The following is a 23,852-nucleotide window of genomic DNA, read 5'->3' on the forward strand; positions in this document are numbered from 1 at the left end:
AGTGTGTCAGTTTGACTCGAAAGTTCAGGGTCGCCTATGAAAAGCGTTCATTTGTATTCTGGGAGTGAAAGAGAGAGAGAGAGAGAGAGAGAGAGAGAGAGAGAATATAGGCTTAATTATAAGGTTACATATTTTCATAATATTGTTTTTTGTGTTCTGTCCGAATATTTGGAGAAATTTAAATTTGATGCTTTGGCAACATTGCTATTGAAGTAAAAGTTGTAATACTAAAATATAAATACTGTTACAAGTAAAAGTTACCTATTTGAAATCTTAATATGCAAACTATTAAGTATAGCTGTCAGATAAATGTAGTGGGGTCAAAGTCAAAAGCACAATATTTCCCCCAGAGTTGTAGTGGAAGTATAAAGTAGCAGGAAATTAAGGAAATAAAGTACTTCAAAATTGTACTTACAGTTTTGAGTATACATACACAGTTACTTTCACCACTGCTTCTCAGTTATGTCTGTGTGGAAGCCAATGCTAGTTGACTTTAGACACCATGCAGGATTAATATGATTGTCTATAGCTTTTTTTATACACAGGACATTCTCCTTTATTTTCTCACACCCGCTAAAAAACATGGAGCCATTAGAATAGATTGTCATTGTGTATTCTCTTCTTTTGACTGTGTGGTGAGAAATGTCTTTACTAGGAATCCGTTAACACACTGATTTAACCCATGTTAGATCTTGATGCAGTGCACTAGACTACATTTTTGTGAGCAGTTATTTATCAAATTTTTGGTATTAACACAACCAAGTAAAACAAAAAGATGTACACTAAGACACAATTATTTCCCCAAAAACCCAGAGAGACAAATGTCCTCAATCATAAGAAAGTGGTTAATATAGAAAAAAAAAATCATAATTCAGTATGATAAAGTTTCTTTACCGGGAAAACAAGGATAATGAGTCTGTGAACTGGAAGGAAAATAGAAAGACACTAAAGTGTAGAAAATACAGGGACTCCAAACAATTCTAACCTAAAAGAGAAAAAGGAGAGGAAGAAGGAAGGGTAAGCTAGATTTTATAAATTATATCAGACACAGTGATTTTATGTGAGACCTTCCAGCATGCTTATGTATTGGCACAAGTGCATTTTAATTACAGTCTCATGTCATTTTCATCAAAAAAGTTTCTTAATTAATGAGTGTGCCAGGATTTATTTTATCATCTAAGACAACACCCTGAATAACCCTTGGATCATTCAGTCATTCATTCATGGGTGGTGGCAGTAGCTCAGTCAGAGTCGGAGGGTTGTCAGTTAAAGTCCCCATACGGAAGTCCCCATACGGACCAAAGTATGGTGGTGGACTGGTAGCTGGAGAGGTGCCAGTTCACCTCCTGGGCACTGCCAAGGTGCTCTTGAGCAAGGCACCGAACCCCCAACTGCTCGGGGTGCCTTTCCATGGGCAGCTCCCTCACTCTGAAAACTCTCCATTAGTGCATGTAGGTACTGAGCATGTGTGTAATTCAGGCCTGTGTGTAATAACAACAGAGTGAAAACATTGTAATTTCCCCTTGCGAGATTAATAAAGTATACATTTTTATTATTTATTCAATTTAGTTTTTTACCAGATGTGACAGCGACAAATGACACAGCGACACTGTTTTCACTTTGTCAGTGTGTGTGTGTGTGTGTGTGTGTGTCTTCATGGCAAAATGTGGTCCTGGAGACACCTGTAGCGAGTTGTTGAGTACTTTGCCAGGTGTTTACATGTCTGTCAGATTTTGTCACTGTGATAGCATCACAACCGAGCGAGATTAAAATGAAGGCCAAATTCAAAGATGGGTGTGACCCCTTTGCAAGCTGGTCTCTTGTAAAGTGGTTTCTGTTTACTGGAATTGCTTTGGTGACGTTCCCACCTATTTCTATTTCTTTATTGCCTGGTCAAGAGTGCAAGTGTTGTGTTCAATACTGTAAATCATAAACCAAAGTCTAATTGGATTAGATTGTAGGAACAGATTTCTGGGATGTATGTCATCAAACCAAGTTGATTTTCCTTATGAACATGTAAATGATAATGTCCTGTGGTTTATTAGCACATGCCTTTGGTTGTTTACTTCTTTAGAAAATGTCACATATTCTGGCCAACTAACTGAGTGGTTTCATCATGCACGCTGATCTTCATCTCATAAGGTACTAATTAAAGCCTATTCAATAATCTGACCCACTTTGATACTTTTTCTGACATTTGAAACACAATAGGTAATTTAAACAAATTAGCATCATAATCCTGTTTTTAGATATGCTAGCAGTATTGGTACAGGCACTGCAGGCACTCATGTCACCCTAAAAATGAAATCTAATAACTTTGATTATCCATTCACATCTTTTACCTCTAGCAGTCAGGTCAAATTTTAATTTTGTCCAATACTAGCAAATATTTAAGACATTCCCAGCAGCCTCAGCTGTAGGCTACTTTGTGTTAACTGCTAATTAGTAAATGCTATGCTAACAAGTTAAACTAAGACAGTGAACATGGTGAACACTATACCTGCTAAGCATCAGCATGTAAACATTGCCATTCTCACCATGTTAGCAGGCTGACATTAGCATTTAGCTCTGTTTCTAAACCTGACAGAAATGCAAGTGTTGCAAGCGCCATTGTTAAAACATGTGTATCCCTATTAAAAAGGCAATTCTCTCTCTTCAGAGCAGTTAGTGTAACAGCTCAATATTTTACAATTAATAGCAAGTACCTTATGGTACCTATGCTTTTCATCTGTTTTATAACAGAAATAATTACTTTTGTAGGGAATCTTTCAAAAGGGAATCTTTCTAAAACCAAAGATTCCTGTCTGACTAAATAATAACCGTTTTGTTTGGAACGTGCACAACATTTATTGTATACATGCTTTCCAAACATGTTTTCATGTACCTCCATTCTAAAGACTTCAATGAATCCAGTGGGTAGAAGAGAAGATAATCCTTTGTGTGATGGCTTTTAATTAGGACAGGCCAAAAGGGTGGGATTACTGGGAAGAGCTCATTAGTGAGGAACATGGATCTGTGTTTTCTGTAAAAGGCATTGGTCCACTGATTGGTTCTCATGAGCCACGTTTTAGAAAGGCCCCTGGTCACATTGGGTTTTCTCAATGAAAGCAAAGAGACTGCTGTTGTTGCCATGATAACAGAAGCACCCATTCAAACAAAATAGCTCCTGGGTTGGGGTATGGGCACTGGTGACCCAGTATGGCATGATGCCATGTATTATCGGTGACAGGGCTGGCCAGCCAATGATGAGGTGAGGACTACCCAGGCTTACACAGCCATAATGTAGCCATGTGTGAGAGCAAGCAACAGGTGGATATTTAGATTAATTTCTCTTCAGTGAAATGCTTTTGGGTGTCTGTTTTGTTCTAACTAACACACACAGGGAGATTTAGTGCTGTGTTATTGGCTGTGCGTTTCTTTTTCATGTTAATCATTTATTTTTACAACTACAAGAAGATAATCACTAGGAGGAACCAGAGCCAAAGGTCTCATATCGACATCATTAAAGGAGAAGCTCCTCTGGGAATGTCATCCGGTAAGTCGGACTGCTGCGTTTTACATTCAATTTACATTTTTAAAGTGTTAGTGCGATGCTTTTAGTTACCACATTGTTGGTTAATAGTGGTAAAATGTGTTCTGCTCATAATGAATAGATAAGTAAGAGGAAATCTGGGCTGCTCTCTTTAATCTGACATAGTAAAATATATTGTACTGTAACCGTAGGGTACATTTATAACCTATATTTGTCTTTTGATAGATACATATTCAAATTAAACAATTCTCAGAAGCATGGAGATATTAAAGTGATTCATTCTCCGAAGTCCCAGCATTAAAAATCTGTTCTCATTTTATTAATGATTGATCGTTAATAACATCCAAAAATGCAGATTCAAATTCTTTTCAGTCTTCACACAAAGTAGAAACAGTGGCAAAACGCCATAGAAAGACTAATTAACATAAACTCGTTAAATCCTTAAAGTGTATTATTCCTTCATGAGGGTTAACAAATTTACGGCTATCATTAATGTAAAGAGCAGAGAGCAGTTTTCTGCCATTTTGAATATATCTGGTTACATCACGTTAATTAAATTAAATGATGTTGGTATTTTACCAAGAGAAATAAAATATGAATTAATATCAATAGGCTGGTCCACCACTTTGGGCCAAAACAAAATATATTTTCTCATGTTATTCAACTATTGAATGGATTCATCAACAATTCAATAGTTGTTATATTAGCCTTAAAAATTTGCTTAGACAATTTTCATTTTCTATCGCCAACATGGAGTTAACATTTCTGGTTTTTAGTGAACTGTCTTGACAACCATTACATGGATTGTTGCAAAATGTGGTACCAACAATCACAGATCCCTTTGTCTTTTATCTAGTGCTTCAGGTCAAAATGCTAATTTGTTATGACCAAATACTTGTAAAACTAATGACATTCCCATCACCCTCAGCTGTACTTTGTGTTTAATGCTACTTAGCAAATGTCAGCAGCCCTAACCATGCACACTAAACTAAGATGGTGAACAAGGTAAACATTATGCTGACCTTAGGATTTAGTTCAAAGCACCACTGTGCCAAAGTATAACTTTTACAAAACCACTAGCATGGCCGTAGACTCTTATTGTCTTGTTGCTCGATAATTGACAATTAATTGTTTGTCTATAGTTGCCCACTTGTTTTCTGTTGATTGACTTATTAATTAATAGACTAATTGTACCAGCTCTACTAAATAGATTGCTCTTTCTTTTTATTTGCAGACATGGAGGGGATCACAGGAAGTATATTACTGTTGTGCCTTATCGGCTTCGCTAATGGTGAGTATTCACTTCATTATATTGTAATTTTGTCATTATGACTTTACCTCACTACATAACATTCTACTTATACTGTGTTTCTACAGCAAATACCAGTCCTTCAATCATCCCTGGTGTTAAGGAAGTGTGTGAAGACACCCCCATAGGTATATATGTGCGCTTTTGTACTGTCACATTAAAACTCAACAAATACTGCACACATTTATGTATGTTCCTCTGATGTTATTTTCATAGGGGCCTACGCCTTTACTATAAATGCAACAGATGCAGAAAATGACCCATTGACTTATTCACTCCGTGAGCCCAATGCCCAATACTTCACTGTTGAAAGAAGCACTGGGAGAGTATCAGTCAAAAGGAAACTAGATAGAGAGGTATGGTGTGGTCAAAGTAGAGACTCTTCAGTATTTAACAGTATCATTTTGATTCTGTATGTTCTTTATTAATTTCACATTTTCTTTTTTAATGTTTTTATTCTAGGCTTGTGATAATTGTGATGTATTGCCTCTTGGAGTTAGTGTCTCTGATGGTCCCAATCCTGTAAGTGACCTTTAAGTTAGTGTTAATCATCCATTTCATATCAGTTTTTTCATGATGTTCAAAACGTACACCATGCAATGTCTTACAGGTAGACGGCGAATTAACTATCATATTAAGAGATGCCAATGACAACCGACCCATATTCCGGGATTCTTCATATGATATTGAGATCCCCGAAGTAAGTCAAACATATAATTATTTTAACATTTTGTTCATCAGTTTCTCTACTCCAGCATACATTTTCGTAATCCATCATCATTATATCCAAATTTACTTAAACAGTTGTTAACACTGAGAAACATTTTTGTGTCTCTGTTTTTTCCCCATCCAATTCATCAGAATACCACTGTAGGTACGTCTCTGTTTAGGGCGGTGGCCACTGATGCGGACACTTCAAACGCTGGTATTGTTCGATACAGCATTGATGAAGTAAGCTTCCTTTGTAAACCATGTAATTGATTAATATCATATTCTGATGTTCCATAAACCTCATTAAAGCATAATATACACTGTGTTGTATAGGTTACTCCAAATGCTGGATTCAGTCTTTTTAGCATTGTGCCCACAACTGGTGAAGTCAGATTAAATGGACGTCTGAATTTTACTGGATTAAGCACTTACTATCGGCTGAAGATCAACGCAACGGTAAGTATTATAATATATATATATATATATTACTACCCAGAAGTTATTGTAAATAAACACTGTGATTGGGTCTATACTTTGACTTTTTTGGAAATGCACTTATTTGCTTTAAGCTGTTTTCAAAGTCATAACCAGGAGGTTGCCAGGCAACCAGCAGAGATTCCAGGAAGTCACTGCTTCTGGCCAAGAAATAGTCCGACACATAACATATCTGTTTTTTTAGATCTTGGATTTGCAAGACGTAAACAAATTAGAGATACTGTTTTAAGTTGTGAGCTTTAGAGGTTTCTGTTTGGCTGATTTTGTTAGCCTACCTTTAGACAGAGCCAGGCTAGCTGTTTCCCTCTGCTTTCAGTCTTTATGCTAAGCTAAGCTAACCGTCTCTTGGCTCTAGCTTTATACTAAACAGACAAATATGAGAGCAGTGTCAATCTTCTCATTTATCTCTTTGCAAAATATTTAATTAGCATATTTCCCTAAATGTTTCAATTGTCCAATATATGGGACAGTTCACTTAATAAAGCATTCATGTATGCAATATTATTATCAATATTTTATTTGTGCATTATTTATTTTATGTGTATTCTGCGAGTACTGCATATTCAAATGTTTAGTCTGTTTACTTTTGCATCTACTGTTTACTGCTTTTTTGACTACTTTTTTTTTACTGTTTACGAATTTGATATTATATCTTGCACATGCATTATTCACTGATGCCTCTTGTTTTTGCACTATCCCCTTTGCAGCTGTTACACTGCAAACGGCCCCATTGTGGGAGCATTATCTTATTTTATCTTATCATAATAGATTGCAGACTGAGAAGCACTGTAACATTTAGTTGGTTCTTGGTCTGTTAGGTATTGAATTCATTTGTTTTTACCCACTACATTTATACCTTAACCATAACATAAAAAAATTAAGTGGCTTTAAAAAAGGGTTCTGTTCCTTTGTAAATGTAAGGCAAAACAGATCCCTGACGTGATTCATTTGATTAATTATGCATTTGACACAGTACAATTTTTTATTTTAACAAGCCAAAAATATTCATTCTGTGTCATACTCAGTGGTTATACCACTAAATGTGTAGATAGAGTTCCCTGATAATTTTTAAATGTTTGTTTTTCAAATATCACTTTATTTATTATATAATTTTTATGTAAAAAATCTCTCAAGGACAAGAGACCTAACATTTTTGTATTTCATCATCCTTGTGTGTCCCGTGACAGGATGGTGGAGGCCATTGCTATTTTAATGAATCCAACTACTTCTCAAGCGCTGTTTTTTCCTTCGTTACGGTTGTGGATGTCCCAGATCTCGACCCAATATTTATTGGTATTCCCTACGTGGGAAGAGTTGAAGAGAATTCTCGTAAGGTAAGTGCTGATGCATTTTATATGAGTGCCGCATCAAAAAAATTGCTCAACGGAAGGTTTTGCGTTAAAGAAAGTTTTACTGTCAAAATATCCAGTTTATTCCACCATTCAGTTACTACACACTTGTTGCACAGTTATGACATCTGCTTTTAACTCTGATGTACACATGTTCTTGTGTGAGTCCAGGCTGTATATTTTAGGTCATTTTCCTGACAAAGCTGCTGAAAATCATGCTGTAAATGACACAAATCTACAGACAATGAGCATGCTTTGAGTTGTGTGTAAATGAGGAGACTTTCAACTGCTTCTGTTTTTTTTTTTTTTTTTTGCCAGGGCACGTCTGTGTTCAAAGTGACCGCCATAGACCTGGACACAGGAATCGACGATGCTATGATCTATAGCATTGAAAGTGAGCCTAATCAACTAAGTAACAGTTTGTAGTTCGCACTAAGTGAATAAGTAAGAAATTATTTTGTTTCTTTCCATATTTTTTGACAGATTCCACAGTAGATGGCCTGTTTCATATCTCAAGAACTGATGGCGTCATAACTGTATCATCAGATATTGACAGAGAATTTATTGGTGACACAGTTAGCCTGACTGTAAAGGTACAGTTAGTACATCAATTTCATCCTCCAAATATAATTTTACTCTGTCTTGTATGCATTTACTGTAGATATACATTTCCATGGCGATTTTCGGTCCCTATAATTTTAGTTTTAACACATACGACCATGATTTAAAGGAATGTTTTAACATTTTGCAGAGAGTGAGATAAGAAGATTGATACCACTCTAATGTGGGATTAGCTTAGCTCACATAAATACTTGGAGCATGATATAATAGCTAGCCTGGCTCGGTTTCAAGGTTTAAAAAAAATCTTCTCATCTAACTATATTAGATGTATTTTCTAAAATTTTGATTTCGCCAATCCTCTCATTGTTCTTTGATTATCATTCACATCACAGAGAACAAAGCCCAAGCTAATACACCAACAGTTTTGTTTTGCATCAAAATTAGGCTACAAAGTAAAAGTATTTTTGTCACCTCAAAGAACACGACATCACCAGTTGTCAATGAGGGGATGAGTGCAGGTCGAATGGAGGTGTCTTGGTGAGGAACCAAGGGGTTAGACTCAGCGTGGCAGCAGTGTCTCGATGAGGCTTCATACTGTAGCTTCATCCTCCCTCCTGTGGCTCCTGTAACGAGAGAGAAGCGGGCGAGGAAGCAGAAAAGGGTTTGTGAGGGTTGTGAGAACAGGGTTAGACACACCTGTAAAGGTACACAGGAAATTAAACTAGGCATTTATTCCTGAACATAACTTAGGCTATAATAACTTCCTTCACGTTAGAACCAGCCCTCTCTCAATCACAGCCCATGAGCACCAAACCAAAGAAAGATGCCTGCTGCAGTCTGTGAAATATAACAGAAATTCAATTGGTTGTGTCTTGAGAACCTTGTTTAATTGAGAACCTTTATTTTGGAAAATGTTGAGACAGTGAAATTATTATATTTGGTTCTATTTTAGGCTACTGAGTCTAAACAAAACATCCACGGGGACTCTGCCAGCACCACAGCAAATGTCTTGATCAACATCATCGACACCAATGACAACCGGCCGGAGTTTTACAAGTGTGGACTCTCCTGTGTGATGGAGAGTCACTTCACAGGAGAAGTCGTGGAGCACTCACTCGGCTCTGTTTCCTTCAACATGACAGTCAGAGATCTGGATAAGGTGAGAAGAAATCCCCAAAGAAGAGAACATTCTTCAACTAAAAGATACAATTTTGCTGTATAACGAGTGAACTAATGATCAAGCATTAATCATCTTTCTTGGCTTTTCACAGATATCCAAAACGGAACTAACCCTGGAGGGAGAGGACAAGGATGTGTTTTCTTTGGAACCTGCATTTACCATGTCAGACAGCATCGTTCAGCTTCTGGTCAAGCAGCCCCAAAAACTGGATTTTGAAATAAAGCAGCAAATGATTCTACAAGTAAGAAAAATGAAAACCAGCTCATGAGTCTGTGATAATAAGTGTGTGTATCAGTGACATCTTTTGGTCATCTGTGATTCTTAAAGCACTCTACCAGTCTGAGGTGTTTCCTGTGCTTGTGTTATGGTGCAGGTTATTGCCACAGATGAAGAAAATAGCGCTTTCCACTCCACTGCTACAGTTACTATTAACATCAAGGACGCCAATGACAACAGCCCCAAGTTCCAAAAGGACACGTATAAGTTAAAGGTGGCTGAGCACTCTCCAGTTGGAACAGTATTGGCCAACATTACTGTAAGTCCTTTACTATCTTGATTGTTACTCAGACAATTTGAGCTTGCATGTAAGAAACACTGGTGGAGCACACATTGTTTTTTCTCCCCTCCAGGCAGAGGATCCTGACACGATGGATCAAGGCAACATCACCTATAAGCTTCTTCCAGAAAGCATGTATGCCAAACCAACTATTCTGCTTATTTGAATGCAGCCGCTGTGCAACTTTTTCTCTCATGCTAACAGCCTGTATCTGTGTTTCAGACTACTGTATTTTGATGTGGAGCCACAAACGGGCACAATTTACGTGAAAAACACAACTCTGTTGGATCGTGAGGTCAGGTCTCTGTATTCGGCTACGCTGCAGGCCAGAGACACAGACGACAAGCCAGGCACCACAGTACTGGAGATCACTGTGACTGACATCAACGACCACGCCCCAGTCATCAACAGAGACTATTACCAGGAGTTTGTTAAAGAGGGTGGAGAGCTTGAACTTAAGATAGAGGTAACTGGGAGAACAATAAGAGAACAGTATATTTCCATCTTTGTAGGTGTTGCTGCTATTTTTAACAAGATTTCTGATTTCTTTAATTCTAGTATCAATTCAATTTTATTCAACTTTATAGTATCACATCATAACAAGAGTTATCTCAAGACACTTTACAGATAGACCTAAGACCTATAAACCTAAGTCCACATATTTTGTTAATTGCAAATTTAAAAAAACACTCGGTTGTGTCTTTACTTTGGGAGGTAAAAATACTGAAAGTTGCAAAAAGCTATTTGAAAGCCAAAACTGTTGACTAATTTCCATACTTTTACGGATGGAGGATGTGGACACATTTTTGTTTTCTTTGAGACTTCAGATTTTTTTCACAGTATTTTTAATTAAGAAACCTTTTTAAGAAAGCACTTTACACTATAACATGGGGGACAGTTTTTATTAGAGATATACACTTTTTTAATTGCAAGCTTTCTTCCTTGTCAAAACCTGGGGCCTACCTACATTACCCACAATGCAACTTGACCGCCAGTAGTTTGGTTGAAGATTAGGTTGTGTTATGTTAGTAGTGGCTGCTAGCCTTGAGCCTGTAGCCTCAAACAGAGATGAGGAGTGTGCTACAGAAGCTCACTTATTTCCAACTCCACACTCCTAGTTTGGTGTGGAAGAACTTAACCGGCCTGCATAGAGTCTCAACCCTGTCTTACACCTTTAGGATAAACTAAACCAGCGAGCCAGGCCTTATCACCCCCCATCAGTGCTTGACCTCTCTAATGCCCCTGTGGCTAATTGGGAGCAAATCCTTACCAGATTCCAAAATCTTCGAAAGCCTTTCCAGAAGTGAGGAAGCTGTTATAGCAGCATAACAATGACCATAGTTTTGGACTGAGATGTTAAATAATCACATATGGGTGTCAACATATCTTATTCGGGTGTTCACATATTTTTGGCAATGCAGTGAACTTGCAATATTAAGAAAGAAATGTAGTTTCTTAACCATTTCTTCTAATATTTCTTATTTGGACAGGCAACTGATGCAGATGACTCTGATACGGAAAACAGTAAAATCGTGTTTGGAATTGAACCGAGCAGGTACAGTGATAACTTCACCATCGACCCTAACAATGGTGTGTTAAGAAACAAGGGTGAGCTCGATCGTGAGGCCCTGGACCCGAAGCTGAAAGGGAGGATCGAGCTCAACGTAACAGCTACTGACAAGGGTTCTCCCCCGTTGTCCACAATGGTTACAGTTATCATCATTGTAGAGGTAAGTCTTCGGCCGTTTGTAGCCAAATATCGTAGCTGTGTTGCGACTGAAGCTGCCACTCCTGTGAGGATGATAACGGTCAATGTTTTCTTTTGATGCATCCCAGGATGTCAATGACAACACACCACAGTTCGAAGCCTCCGCATACAACTTCTCTGTCAAAGAAGGAGAATTAGGTCAGTATTTAACTTGTCAAAGCACTTTCAAGTGTTCATACCTATGTGGATGAAGTTTAATTATATCATTCAATCCATTCAGGTGCCTTTGTGGGTTCTGTTCAGGCTGAGGATTTGGACCAAACGGCAGAATTTAACCGCATTTCTTTCAGAATCATTGAAGGAAGCTTTGGCAGCTTCATCATTCGCACCTTTGCAGAGGAGCGGGGTTACAAGGGGAACATCACCGTGGACCCCGACATTGAGCTGGACTACGAGAGCGCTCGCAAGCAGTTCTGCCTAAAGGTAGAGGCAACAGATCTGGAGCAGAAGATGGCTGTAGTGTGGGTGGAGGTGGACGTGTTGGACGTGAATGATGAGAGGCCCGAGTTCAAGCCAACAGCGCCTGTGACAGTAAAGGAGAACACCACCATCAGCGAGGCTGTTGGGCACTTTACAGCACAGGACAAAGATGGAAACCACTCGCTAGTATACGAGCTGGAGTCCATCAAATGCAGATGCAATGGCTCTCTGACACCCTGCAGCTGGTTCATCCTGGATCCAACGGGGGATGTCAGAGTCAACCCGGAGCAAACAATAGACTACGAACGATGTGACCAGGTGCTGATAGAAGCTCAGGTGGTGGACGAGTACACAGAGAAAGGAGAGAACAACAGTGTCACAACAGGTCAGCACTGGGTTGTTGTATAGATAACAAAAGCATAAAAGCATCAAGTAAAAGCAGTAAATGCATGAAGACATAGGTCAAATACAGACTTACAAACCCAGATATCACGTCACTTTACTTAATTTGTCTTTTAATTATTCCAGGACAAATGGTGATCAACATTGCAGACATCAACGACAACGCTCCCGAATTCATTTTCTCAGATTCTGTATTTGGTGAGTGTGGAAGCAAATTTGATCTAAATCTGTGGGTTTTTTTGCCATGTGACCCCTTGAACTAAATTCCATGCTGTCATACTCAACTAAAAACACACACAAGTCATTTAAATTAAAAAAATTAACTTTTGAGCAATTTGTTAAATCATTTTTGTCTGGTTGTCAACATTATAAAGTTTAAAATTGTTTCCTTTTTTGGATTTAGTTGTGGTGTCAGAAAGTGCAAGTAAGGGAACATCGGTAGCAGCAGTCACTGTGAGTATGAATGAAAAGCAAATAACTGACATGATTTCATCTTGGAAATAAGATATGTGACATGATGTTTTGACATTTTTGCTTGTGTCTCTCTCGCTGCTCTCAGGCCACAGACCGTGACTCTGGACTAAATAGGCAGATTGATTTTAAAGTAACAGCAGTCCAATTTAAAGACAACAACAATCAAATAACTGACATGAAGATTCTGTTCGATGCCGTCACCACACAGCAAAAGGACATTTATGTTGGAATTATTCAGTGAGTACAAAATCATTCTTCAGCATCATACTGCCATAGCTCATTCTGCTCTACATATGTGTTTGGGTTTTTTACTGCTGAACTCATTTTTGATTTTTGAACAGAACCTGGACCAGAGCCTTTCTTTAAATATTTCTTGTTGGAAAGTAAATTTAAACAGCTCAGAAATAACTACAAAGAGATGCAAAATGACTAGAAAGAGACACAAAACAACCGCAACAGACTCAAAACGGCTAGAAAGAGACTTAAAACAACGACAAAGAAACTCAAAACGGCTACAAAGAGACGCAGAATGACTACGAAGACACTCAAAACAACTGCAAAGAGGCTCAAAATAACTTTAGACTTAAAACAACTACAAAGAGATGCAAAATGACTATAAAGACACTCAGAACAAATACAAAGAGACTCAAAACAAGTGCAAAGAGGCTTGAAATAACTGAAGACTTAAAACAACTACAAAGAGACGCAAAATGACCACAAACAGAAACTAAAAAAATATACAAGGACTCATACAATGACCACAAAGAGACACAAAACAACTACAAAGACATGCAAATTGAACAAAAAGAGACACAAAATGACAACAGAGAACCAAAACAACCAAAAGAGACATATATATACGCGCTAACACAGACGCAAAAAACGACTACAAAAAGAAACAAAATTGCCACAAAGACACACACAAGCCAACCACAGATGAAAAATACAAAGAAACACAAAATGACTAGAAAGACGACTACAAAGAGATGGAAAAATGACAAAAAGAGACAAAATTACCACAACAGCACAATATGTCTGTGCCAAGGGGCCTGTTGTCTCATAATCTGTCCATGGCTGCACATTAATGACTTCCCAAACTTTCCACAGAACTTCGGAGACGCTTGATACATCACTGAAAGGGAAGTATCTGGTGACAGTAACCGCAAAGGACACCGGCGACCTCTCCACCAGCACCGTACTGGAGGTGGGCGACTCAAATCTTCCAGCTGGATTTTCATTCATGAAAACACCAGGCAGAGAGTAAGACGGCAGCCAGTGTTAACGCTTCTCTTCTTTTAATTTGGCAGATTTTCGCAGTTGATGACTCATATAAAGTAGAACTTGAATTTACAAGATCCCAAGCCTTCGTTGAAGAAAACCTCAATGAAATCATCAGGTACATTTCTCATGCTATACTGTGTTTTATAAAAAAATATATATATATATTTGAATCTGATCATTTGATCGAAGACTTCTTAACGTTTTTTTTAGTTAACACTTATATCTATCATGTTTCTATCGGGGACTTGATATTTTCTCTGATCCCTACATATCCAGGGCACTTATGACTGCCACCAAGGCTGCTGTTGAAATTGCTGCAATCAGGTCTGACACTCCTGAAGCATCCAGGCAAGTACCCTTTTCTCATCACCTCTAAATTTTAATCCCCATACATAAAAAATAAATGATGCGTTGTGTGAATACAGATACACATCATAAATCATTGCCTGGTGTCGACAGGAACTCCGAAATATGTTTACATACTTGCGTACACATAATGTTGTCCACTAGGTGGTGCCAGTGTTTCTGTAAACAACCATATTGATGAGGAGAGAGTGTTTTGCTGATAATTGTAGATGATAATTGCAGTGACAAAAAAGTGATTGATTTTAAATGTAAAACAGCTGAAATCATTAATTTAGGTTCATTATTTTAGGTCTGTAAGTTAAGTTGTATTCTTTTTTCAGGGCTTCGGGAAAAACGATCATAGTAGCATATTTTGTCTACTCCAACGGGACAGCTCTTACCTCTAATGAAGTGGAAAGGATGATTTCTGACCCTCAACACTCTCTTGTACTTATAGAGCTCGGCCTTGCGGATATTGTGAGTATGAGCAGTTTTAGAGTTGAAGTTTTATTTTCTGAAAGAGTCTCTTTTCTGTCATGTTATACTTTCTTTAACAAAAGCAGCATTACATGACCCTTGTACGTTTTTGGCGTAAGTTTCCTTTTTTTTTTTCTTCCACTCCTGTTGATGCATAACTTTACACTGTTCTAGGAGATACTTTATTTTATATGGGACAGTGAGTGAGTCCCTGAAAAAGAAATCATAGCAAGAAACATATCAGCACTACTGTCTGTGTTCTGTTTGCCAGCCTCGCCTCTGATTTACAACACAGAGAAGACAAAAATTCCAAATGTCAAAATCCCTGATCCAGATGAATTAGAGAAAGATTTTCCTATTAGAAAAATTTGCTGCAGGACACTAATGAGGAAATTGTTTTTTTGTTGTTGTTGCAAATGTGTAAAATACAGTATTAAGCTAAACTACAAAATATTGAGCTTCATTGGAAGCGTAGGTTAATAACAATTTCTTAAAACGTATTGCTGTGTAGTTATAAATTAATTGTATCTGAGAAGAAACCTAAAATAAAGATTAGTTTTATTATGACAGTACAGTATACTGTAATCATTGTATTTTGCGTCTAATATTTGTTACTGAACCGACTGTTAATCTGGAACATAGGTGCAGCCGGGTTAACGGGTTTCAGGTTGGAATCCCAAAATAATTATTACAGTTGTATGAATCATTACTATAATTTACTTTATTTTCAGAATTTAATGACAGAAGAGTGTAGTGCAGAATAGCAAGATGTCGCTGAACTGTCAGTTTGTTTCATTATAGTGTTTTTAATTTGACTTACAATTTAATGTAATTTATAATGGATTGTGTCCGACAATGAATGTGTAAATGGAACCTCATACGTCCACAGACACAATAATATACTGATATATATATATCTTACTTGTGTTTCAGGGGAAAGCTCCTGTGATCGAACCCGAAACTGACCCATTGAGGTACATCCTGCTGGGGATGGTGGCAGGCCTCGTCGTCGTGCTGGCTATCCTCACCACTTCACTGATGTGCACTCGCAGAAAGTAAGAAAAAGAGGATTTTGGAATAAAGTTAGGGACATGATAAGACCGGACAATTAACTATTCACCACCGTTCTGTTTGTCCAAGAAAAAAAGAATACACCACCGTTTGTTGAAATAAGGCTTATCACGGTCTCCCCTACCTTTAGATGGGTGGGCCAACGCATTTTTTTTAGTATGGTGCAACACCGGCAGCGCCACGGCTAGTTAGCTTAGCATAGTGAATGGAATCCTATGTTGCCGGTTAGCATGTTGTGAGTAAAAGTGACCCAACAAAAGACAAAAAAAACAACCTAATTACTTGCACTGAGACAAAAAATGCATTGGCCCACCTATCTACAGCTAGGGGAGACCGTGATAAGCCCTATTTCAACAAACGGTGGCGTATTCCTTTAAGTAGCCTACCATTGATCTAAAAACATCCATGCAAGGCAGGCTACTGTGTCTGTTTGTGCTAATCAACTCACTTCACACTACAGCTACAGGAGGAAGCTGAAGGCAGCTAAAGCCATGAACTCTGCATCCATGGTGACGTCCAACAACCAGAAAAGTGGCCCTGTGGTGCCTGGAACCAACAAGTACACCATGGAGGGGTGAGGAAACAAGCATTAACAAGATAAATGGCATGAAAATAACACACGTGTTCGTCATCCTATGTATGTCATTATTCTCAAACAGGGCTAATCCTGTTCTCAACCTCAACATCGACACAACCATGGTGCTGGACATGGACGAGGAGAGCTCAGATGTGGACAAAGTCAGGTAAAGAAAGCCTCTCCGTGACTATCTCCACCATCGTAGATAGCAGCGATTTGCTCGGGCCACAAGGTGGTGGCTCACAGTGACGCATGACCTCGCTCTCCATTCTGCAGCAGTGCTGGTTGATAAACTGGGAATGTTTCCAGGTGGACATTTTGTCACAGTGGGCTCTCGAGCGCACGTTGTGATGGAGAGCTGGCTTCCTTCTTTCCAACGTTGGCATGTGACCTTTATTTCAATCAAAAACCTGAACAGTGATTTAAGAAAAAAAAGCCATATTTCTGAAATGATTAAGGGGAGACTCTACAGATGAATAGGGAAAATATTTTAACTAATAGTTAATTTCACCATGAAACTTCCCCAGTTGATTACTTACATTAAGACAATAATTTTTTCTTGTTACAAGTTTTTGGAAATTGTATGTTTAAATATGCAAATATGAGGCATCATTTTGCCACGTTTTAGGTAGAAAATGTTACATAAATCAGGCTATAAATTATATGTAAACAAGCCCCCCGTTAACACCTACAAAATATACAGTAGATAGGAATGAAACTGCAAAGTTTGAAAAGTACTACTGAAGTGGAGATTTCTGGCTTAGAGTATGGGAAAAAAACATTTTGAGATAACGGCCTTTAAAGATATGTTTTGTAAAATTCATACACTATGCAAGATACTACAGGTGTATGGGGCGAAACATTTTAAACTAACAGATATCACCATGAACATTATCCAGTTGATTACTTACATTAAGACAATTCTTTTTTGTATTAGACATTTTCTGAAAAGTTGTGTGTTTAAATATTCAAATGAGGCATTATCGAAACTTTTGGTGAATTTAGGACAATCTACAGGCAAATTAGGTATTTTGGATGTTTTTTTCCCCCACTACTCTGAAAGAAGACATGTTAAACTGAATAAATGAATAGCGCAAAACCTCAAAATTTAATATGATGTTATGCCTGTAGTGTCTCTCTTATTTGTGCATAAGGAGATTGCTTTGATCACTCTGTTTTTCTTTTATCACAACAGCCTTGACTCGTTGGACGACAGTCAATACATGACCATGCCTGAAAATGATAGATCAATGGTGAGTATACAATGTAGAGTCCATCTTCTTGTGTAATTATATAGAATACTATACAAAACGTGTCTGCTCCTCCTTAGCAGATGATCCAGGAGGAGGACGAGGAGTATGACAGCCAGCTACCGGCGTACATTGAGCCTTTGGGTGCAGCACTGGCCCAGCGAGGACAGAAGAAAGGCTCTGACAATGCTCCCGTGGGTTTTAATAACCCTGCATTCAACACTACAGACCTGTGATGGAAATAATGAAGGGAGAGACACTTACCAGAGGTCTCAGATGGACGTTATGTCGCTTCTTTCTAATCAGGCTGACCAAAATTTCCAGTCAAACACATTGATGGTGTTGGATGTAGTCCTTGTGTCTTCAAGTAGCCTTCTGTTCTGATCAATAATAATGTATTATGCCTTATGCACAAGATCCATGGCATCTAAAGGGATGACCTTTCTTTGTCTAAACATTCAATTCAAAACCCAAATGGCAAACGTTAACAATATGAAGTCTTGATCTCATAGAATTTGGTTTGGTTATTGAATCGACTGTTTTGTTTTTCCAACAGTTACAGGAATAGTTTGACATTTTGGGAAATATGCTTATTTTGCTCTCTTGCAGAGATTCAGATGAGAAGATTACTGTCATATAAAGCTGCAGCCAGGAGACGGTTACCTTAGCTTAGCATTAAGATAGGAAACGGGAAAAACAGCTTTGCTCTGTTCAAAGTTTAAAAGCACCCCAAAAGCTCAGCGAGCTGTTTCCAGTCTTTATATGCTGAAGTAAGCTAATTGCCTGCTGGCTGTGGATTCACATTTAGTGCAAAGACATGAGAGTGCTATAAATAAATAAATTAACTCTCTCGCAAATAAGTGGATTTCCCCAAATGACCTCTTCCTTTTAAAGGTCCCATGGCATGAAAATGTCACTTTATGAGGTTTTCTTTTAATAGTAATATGTGTTCCCCCAGCCTGCCTATGGTCCCCTGGTGGCTAGAAATGGTGATAGGTGTAAACCGAGCCCTGGGTATCCTGCTCTGCCTTTGAGAAAATGAAAGCTCAGATGGGCCGATCTGGAATCTCCTCCTTATGAGGTCATAAGGAGCAAGGTTACCTCCCCTTTCTCTGCTTTGCCCCCCCAGAGAATTTGGCTCGCCCATTAGAGAGAGACATCATGGCTTGCAAACAAGCAAAGCATGGCAGTTGGTCAAGGCCACACCCCCACCCTCCACCTTGTCCCCCCCTCTCTCCTCCTCAATAGCATTTAAAGCTACAGACACAGAAATGGCACATCCTAAGGAAAGCTCATTGTGGGACTGGCTCTAGTGGCTGTAATTCTGCACCAAGGCTATTAGCATTAGGGGACCACTGAGGCCTATATAAAAGCATCCAATAAGCAGCATGTCATGGGACCTTTAAAATTGTCTTCACATTAACCTTATCTAGACAAAGGAAAATTGGACAGAAGCACAGGAAAAACAAGTGTTTGTTGCACATGTTGATCACTTTATTTTAGTTAATACTGTATATTAAGCGGCGGTTTAAAAACTGTTTGGTTTGCTTTGAAACAAACTGTATTATACATTATGTCAACATACAATGTTAATTTGTGTTGCAGCTGCTTCTATTAGAAATAACAAATTCAAAAAGAAGAAAATATTGCATAATATCAAAGTATGAATGAATTACTTATTTATGAACGCATGTCAGCCAAAAGGGTTAACCTTTTGCCTGTTTAATTTGTCATTGATTGCTTTGAGTTTGAGATACTTATTTAAAAAAAAAACTCATGCAGTGTGACTTCCTACAAGCAGTGGATTAAAAATAGTATTTCACTGTTTACTGACATATAAATGAATGTATCACAAGTGCAACGTGAATAAAAATCAATTTCTCCAAATGTGGATTTAAACCCGCTTTTATGAACTCAACGTATGAACACCAACACCACTGGCACTGTAACAACCTTTGAATTAAAACACAGTTAAAATAGGTTTCATCACATCTTTTACAACGGAATCACTAATCAAGGCATTAAAATACATTAAGTAGTAATGACTAAAAATATCCTCATCATATCAGGTGTTGATTGTGCTCGCCATTTGTACATTTTTTATACTTTCACAATACAAACAAGTCAAAGCATTGTGCCAAATCTAAAAGCAGAATACAATACAAAAGCCTGCACTAATGGTAGGGAGACACACACGCACACACGCACGCACGCACGCACGCACACACACACACACGCCAGGGATCAATTTTAACTTAATATACATTTGAAACAAAATCACATTATAAATCACAATCAAAAGCTGTCACTCCTCTCCCACAGTTAAAGCTGTGTTAAGCTTGTAAGCAACCAGCAGAAGGATTGCCATGGCTTCATATTGTCTGAGGTGCATTAAAAAAAAAAAAACAGAAAAACATCAACAGCTAAAATGACTCAGTGGACAATTGAATGGTCTTGGTGAAAAATATTAAAGGAGAAGAGCTAACGATGGCACTGATCGTTTTTCTGAACATGGAACTCCAAGAAAAGGAGAAAAAAACGATACCCCATCTTCTACGAGCTGGTTGATTCTTAATGCTCTTTTATAAAAGTTGGATATTAAATGCTTTTGTGCTTCTTTTTTTGTCTGTCTGGTGTGAGGTGATTTCCTTCTCACCATTTTGAAGTCTCGTTGAAGTAAATCACTCTATCGCAGACACGTGTGTCATGTGATCAGGTGTTCCTCCAACCAGCTGTTGTTTCCTCGACGGGATTCTCGTGTCACTCCGCGGTGTGAGCTCTGGAGCAGCAGTGAGGCTGCTGCATGTTCTCCATCAGCTGACGGAAGGGGTTTCTTCTGCGTCGGCTCACCTCCCCATCCCGCCCTCCCCTTTCCCCCGCCCGGCCCTTACCCGAACCAAAACCAGAACCCCCGCCCTGGATGCACTCGGGAGTGAGGGGCATGGCGGAGGGGTTGAGCGGAGGAGGGGGAGGCATGGAGGGCTTCTGCTTCTTCACCTGTTTCTCCAGGTGTTTCTGGATGGCCGAGCCCAACACTGCCACTTCCACCACCGCCCCGTACACCTCCCACGTCATCCCCTTTTCATCCCAGCTCACTTCCTGCACCGGCTCCTCGCAATCCGGTGCCTCCTTTGTGTCTTCTTCTTTTTTCTCTCCGCTTACTTTCTCCTCCTCTTTGTCCTCCGCCACCTGCGCCTGTGTGTCCTCCTCTTCCTCCTCCACTATCTTCTCCTCTGTGCTTGCGTCCTTCCTGATCTCAGGAAAAAACGTGACGGTGGGCGTCCTCGGGGTCATGGGCGCTGTAGCGACAGAGCGAAACTCCACCTGCTGACCCACCTGCAGCTCGGCGTCTTTGGTCTCCGTGCCGACCCCTCCACCTCCACCTCCACCCATCCCCAGAGAGCTGGGGAAGTAGAAGGCTTGGTCGCCCTCGGGAGGGGTCATAGGGCTGGTGGCCGCAGACTGACACTGCACCACCTCCAGGCTCACCTGAGTGCGGATGTTGTGGCAGCCGAAGGGGGCTGGAGATTCAGGGACGGGAGGCTTTGTCGCGTCTCTCAACTCTCCGCACGCACCTTTGGTTTCTCCCGCCTCTGAACTTTCAGCGTTCACGTTTGTCTTTGGTTCGTCACAAGCGGACACAGAGGATTCTTCACAGTTGGAGTTTGAGGCGTCTTGTACATCAGGGGCAACCGTTCCTGCGGAGATCATTTCCATTCCGTCCTCCCTCTTTACATCACCGCTGTTCTCTCTTAGTTCCTCATATTCGTCTATTTTGACCATCTCTGGCTCAATGGTAAAACAAGATGATTCCGACTTCTCTCCCTCTTCCTCCTCATTGTTGCCATAGTGGGTCACCAGAATGGTGATGTCTTGGTCCATACTCCCCATCCTCTGCTGTTTACACGGCTGATTGCCATCCCGCAGGGTTACAGGTGAAACTACTAACCCGGCAGCAGCGCAGCTGGCGGAGATCTCTGGAGACGCATTTGAGCTGAAGCCCTCACTCGGCTCCTTTGACGTGATACTTCCCAGAGCTCCAGTTATCTCGGGCTCGGCCTCTTGTAGACTTTTTGTCACGGGGAAACTCTCTTGTTTGTCACTCTCCCTCTGCGCGTCACTCTTTTTCACATTCTCCCCCTTCTGCTTCTGCGCCGCCTCTCTGTCGCTGAGCTCTGGGAAAGCTGTGGTCGAGGGCGTCTTAGGGGTCATGGGGGACGTGGCCACGGAGCAGAACTCCACCTGGTGACCCACCTGCAGCTCAGCGTCTTTAGTGACGGCACCCACGGCTCCTGGCTTCCCAAAAGAGCTCGGGAAGAAGAAGGAGTGGCCGCCCTCGGGAGGCGTCATGGGGCTGGTGGCCGCAGAGCGACACTGGACCACCTCCAGGCTGACCTGTGTGGGCATGTGGCGCTGGCCACAAGGAGCTGGGGATCGTGGATCTGAGGGGCCCGGACTTGCTGGCACAGGCACCAATATATTTTCAATGGCTGTCTTTTTTTCTATTTCATGAGCCACGTTTTTATCCCTAGACGTCTCTTCCTGAATTTCACCAACTCCAACTCCGTCACCCGGGGACTTATTCGAGCCCGCCGTGTCGTTATGTGTAGCTGCTGCTGCTGCTGCTGCTGCTGCTGCTGTTTCATCGTCTTCAGTGTGTTGTGTAAGAGGGACGGTGTCAGTCTGCGTAGACTCTTTAACGCAACCCTCTCCTGAAAGCTCTCGATCTTTGGATTTTTCACTCTGGTCTCTCTCTTCAACGTAGCCGGGGTTCATGTGAAGTTGTGGCTGACGAGTTGCTGACTCTTGACTCGTGTTTGTCTCAGGTCCCTCAGGCGCAGCGCTGCCGTCGGAGCCGCCCGGACGCTCTCCATCGTCCGTCTTCTCACAGGACTTGCGGTCCTCTCTGAGACCTCTCATCTTGTCCTTCAGACTTCCCATTTTGTCTCTGCATTTAAAGTGGTGGAAGCACCTGCAGGGCACAACACAGCGCTGACTGCTTAGTGCAAATTGTACGAACGTAATCAGTAACTATAACAACAAGCCCCAGCACGAGGATAAAATGAAGTCTTCGTCTTTTGTTGATAAAAAAAGACTCTGTCATGCGATATCGATATCAAGTATGCAAACACTGGCATGAAACCAAGTTACATCATTTCTACTATTTGATAGAAACTATCAACATGCCGATTTTGTATCATGGGACACTGAAATCAGGGATATTTAATATTATCAAACAAATGTTAGATTTTTTTTTTTTTGGAACATGTGACTGTTGGATTATATATCAAATTCCACCTTTCGACCTAAAAATGTATCCCCGTAGTTAATATTCAAGTTCTGTTTGAATCCATAATCACATAGGAAACAGTCACGCACAACCCAGAGCACTTAAAATTGTAACTATTGTATGAAAACAGACAGGATAAAACAAATTGCATGGAATCACGAGTAAGGTATACATACCTCAGCAGTCCAAGTCAGACTGAAGTCTCTTCACAACTCTCTCTCTCTCACATATGGGACAAACATCGCAAAATCTCACTGTTGACAGAGACCCACATCTGTCCGTACAGTTCCACTGTTGATTGATAGGGATTGCAGTGGCTGCAGGTTTGTCCCTAGAATAATCTATGTTAGGCAATCCTCGCTCTCTTAGCTGTGGCTGTGTCTATAGAAAAGCTTCACAATTTCCAGTTTCCCTGGAAACCACGGTCGGGTTCTGGCAGTGAGTGGTAATTTAATGGCAAAATCTCTGTTCAGCTCTCCAATCATCAGTAAATCACAGTAATTAACTCCAGCTTCTCATAGCAACAACAATGGCAAACTGTGTGCAGACAAATACACCTTTAAATTAGTGAAGTGGCTTGGGTGGACTTTTTTTTATTTGTTTTTTTAGAGGAGGCAAGATTTGGAGATAAAAGCTTTTATGTTACTACAGATGATCAGTGTGAGGGCTTCTGGAGGGAGGGTGAAGTCTGCAGAAGAGGGATTTCTCTTCTTTATAATGGATCGCTACTTTTAGGTAAGACGAAAAAGGCACTTCCTCTTAACCAAATTGTGTTTTGTCAAGGCAGCTCATCGCATGCTTATG

At 40.0% G+C, this 23,852-nt stretch overlaps 2 protein-coding genes across 3 annotated transcripts; one reads left to right on the forward strand and one right to left on the reverse strand.

Annotated features, from left to right (window-relative positions):
- The first annotated feature begins 3,269 nt into the window (after positions 1 to 3,269).
- Positions 3,270 to 18,766, forward strand: cdhr2 (cadherin related family member 2). 2 transcript variants are annotated; one of them, XM_039813317.1, is made up of 31 exons: positions 3,270 to 3,535; positions 4,767 to 4,823; positions 4,910 to 4,969; positions 5,058 to 5,197; positions 5,304 to 5,363; positions 5,452 to 5,541; positions 5,703 to 5,792; positions 5,886 to 6,008; positions 7,235 to 7,381; positions 7,715 to 7,790; positions 7,880 to 7,989; positions 8,910 to 9,116; positions 9,229 to 9,378; positions 9,511 to 9,672; positions 9,767 to 9,828; positions 9,916 to 10,159; positions 11,184 to 11,423; positions 11,530 to 11,599; positions 11,682 to 12,266; positions 12,410 to 12,481; positions 12,687 to 12,736; positions 12,843 to 12,994; positions 13,865 to 13,961; positions 14,065 to 14,153; positions 14,315 to 14,386; positions 14,725 to 14,860; positions 15,794 to 15,915; positions 16,392 to 16,505; positions 16,591 to 16,674; positions 17,704 to 17,761; positions 17,839 to 18,766. In XM_039813317.1, exons 1-31 carry the CDS (start codon positions 3,424 to 3,426, stop codon positions 17,992 to 17,994), a joined length of 3,987 nt encoding a protein of 1,328 aa, XP_039669251.1. In that variant the 5' UTR covers positions 3,270 to 3,423; the 3' UTR covers positions 17,995 to 18,766. The 2 variants fall into 2 exon arrangements, with proteins under 2 accessions (XP_039669251.1, XP_039669252.1); XM_039813318.1 differs by having other exon boundaries at positions 17,842 to 18,766.
- A 464-nt stretch (positions 18,767 to 19,230) lies between these two features.
- On the reverse strand, positions 19,231 to 23,487 carry LOC120567479 (G protein-regulated inducer of neurite outgrowth 1). Its single transcript, XM_039814459.1, has 2 exons — positions 23,225 to 23,487; positions 19,231 to 22,730 (listed from the first exon to the last, which is right to left on the reverse strand). Exon 2 carries the CDS (start codon positions 22,697 to 22,699, stop codon positions 20,519 to 20,521), a length of 2,181 nt encoding a protein of 726 aa, XP_039670393.1. The 5' UTR covers positions 22,700 to 22,730; positions 23,225 to 23,487; the 3' UTR covers positions 19,231 to 20,518.
- Positions 23,488 to 23,852: the final 365 nt, after the last annotated feature.

Source organism: Perca fluviatilis, chromosome 10, assembly GCF_010015445.1.
Source record: "Perca fluviatilis chromosome 10, GENO_Pfluv_1.0, whole genome shotgun sequence".
Classification (NCBI taxonomy): domain Eukaryota; kingdom Metazoa; phylum Chordata; class Actinopteri; order Perciformes; family Percidae; genus Perca; species Perca fluviatilis.

Bases quoted from the DNA above. Each gene is read 5' to 3' on its own strand.
- cdhr2 (XM_039813317.1), top strand. From the start codon at position 3,424: ATGTTAATCATTTATTTTTACAACTACAAGAAGATAATCACTAGGAGG. The intron at 4,970-5,057 runs GTATATATGTGC...TTATTTTCATAG, and splicing joins GTGTGAAGACACCCCCATAG to GGGCCTACGCCTTTACTATA. The intron at 9,117-9,228 runs GTGAGAAGAAAT...GGCTTTTCACAG, and splicing joins CAGTCAGAGATCTGGATAAG to ATATCCAAAACGGAACTAAC.
- LOC120567479 (XM_039814459.1), bottom strand. From the start codon at position 22,699: ATGGGAAGTCTGAAGGACAAGATGAGAGGTCTCAGAGAGGACCGCAAG.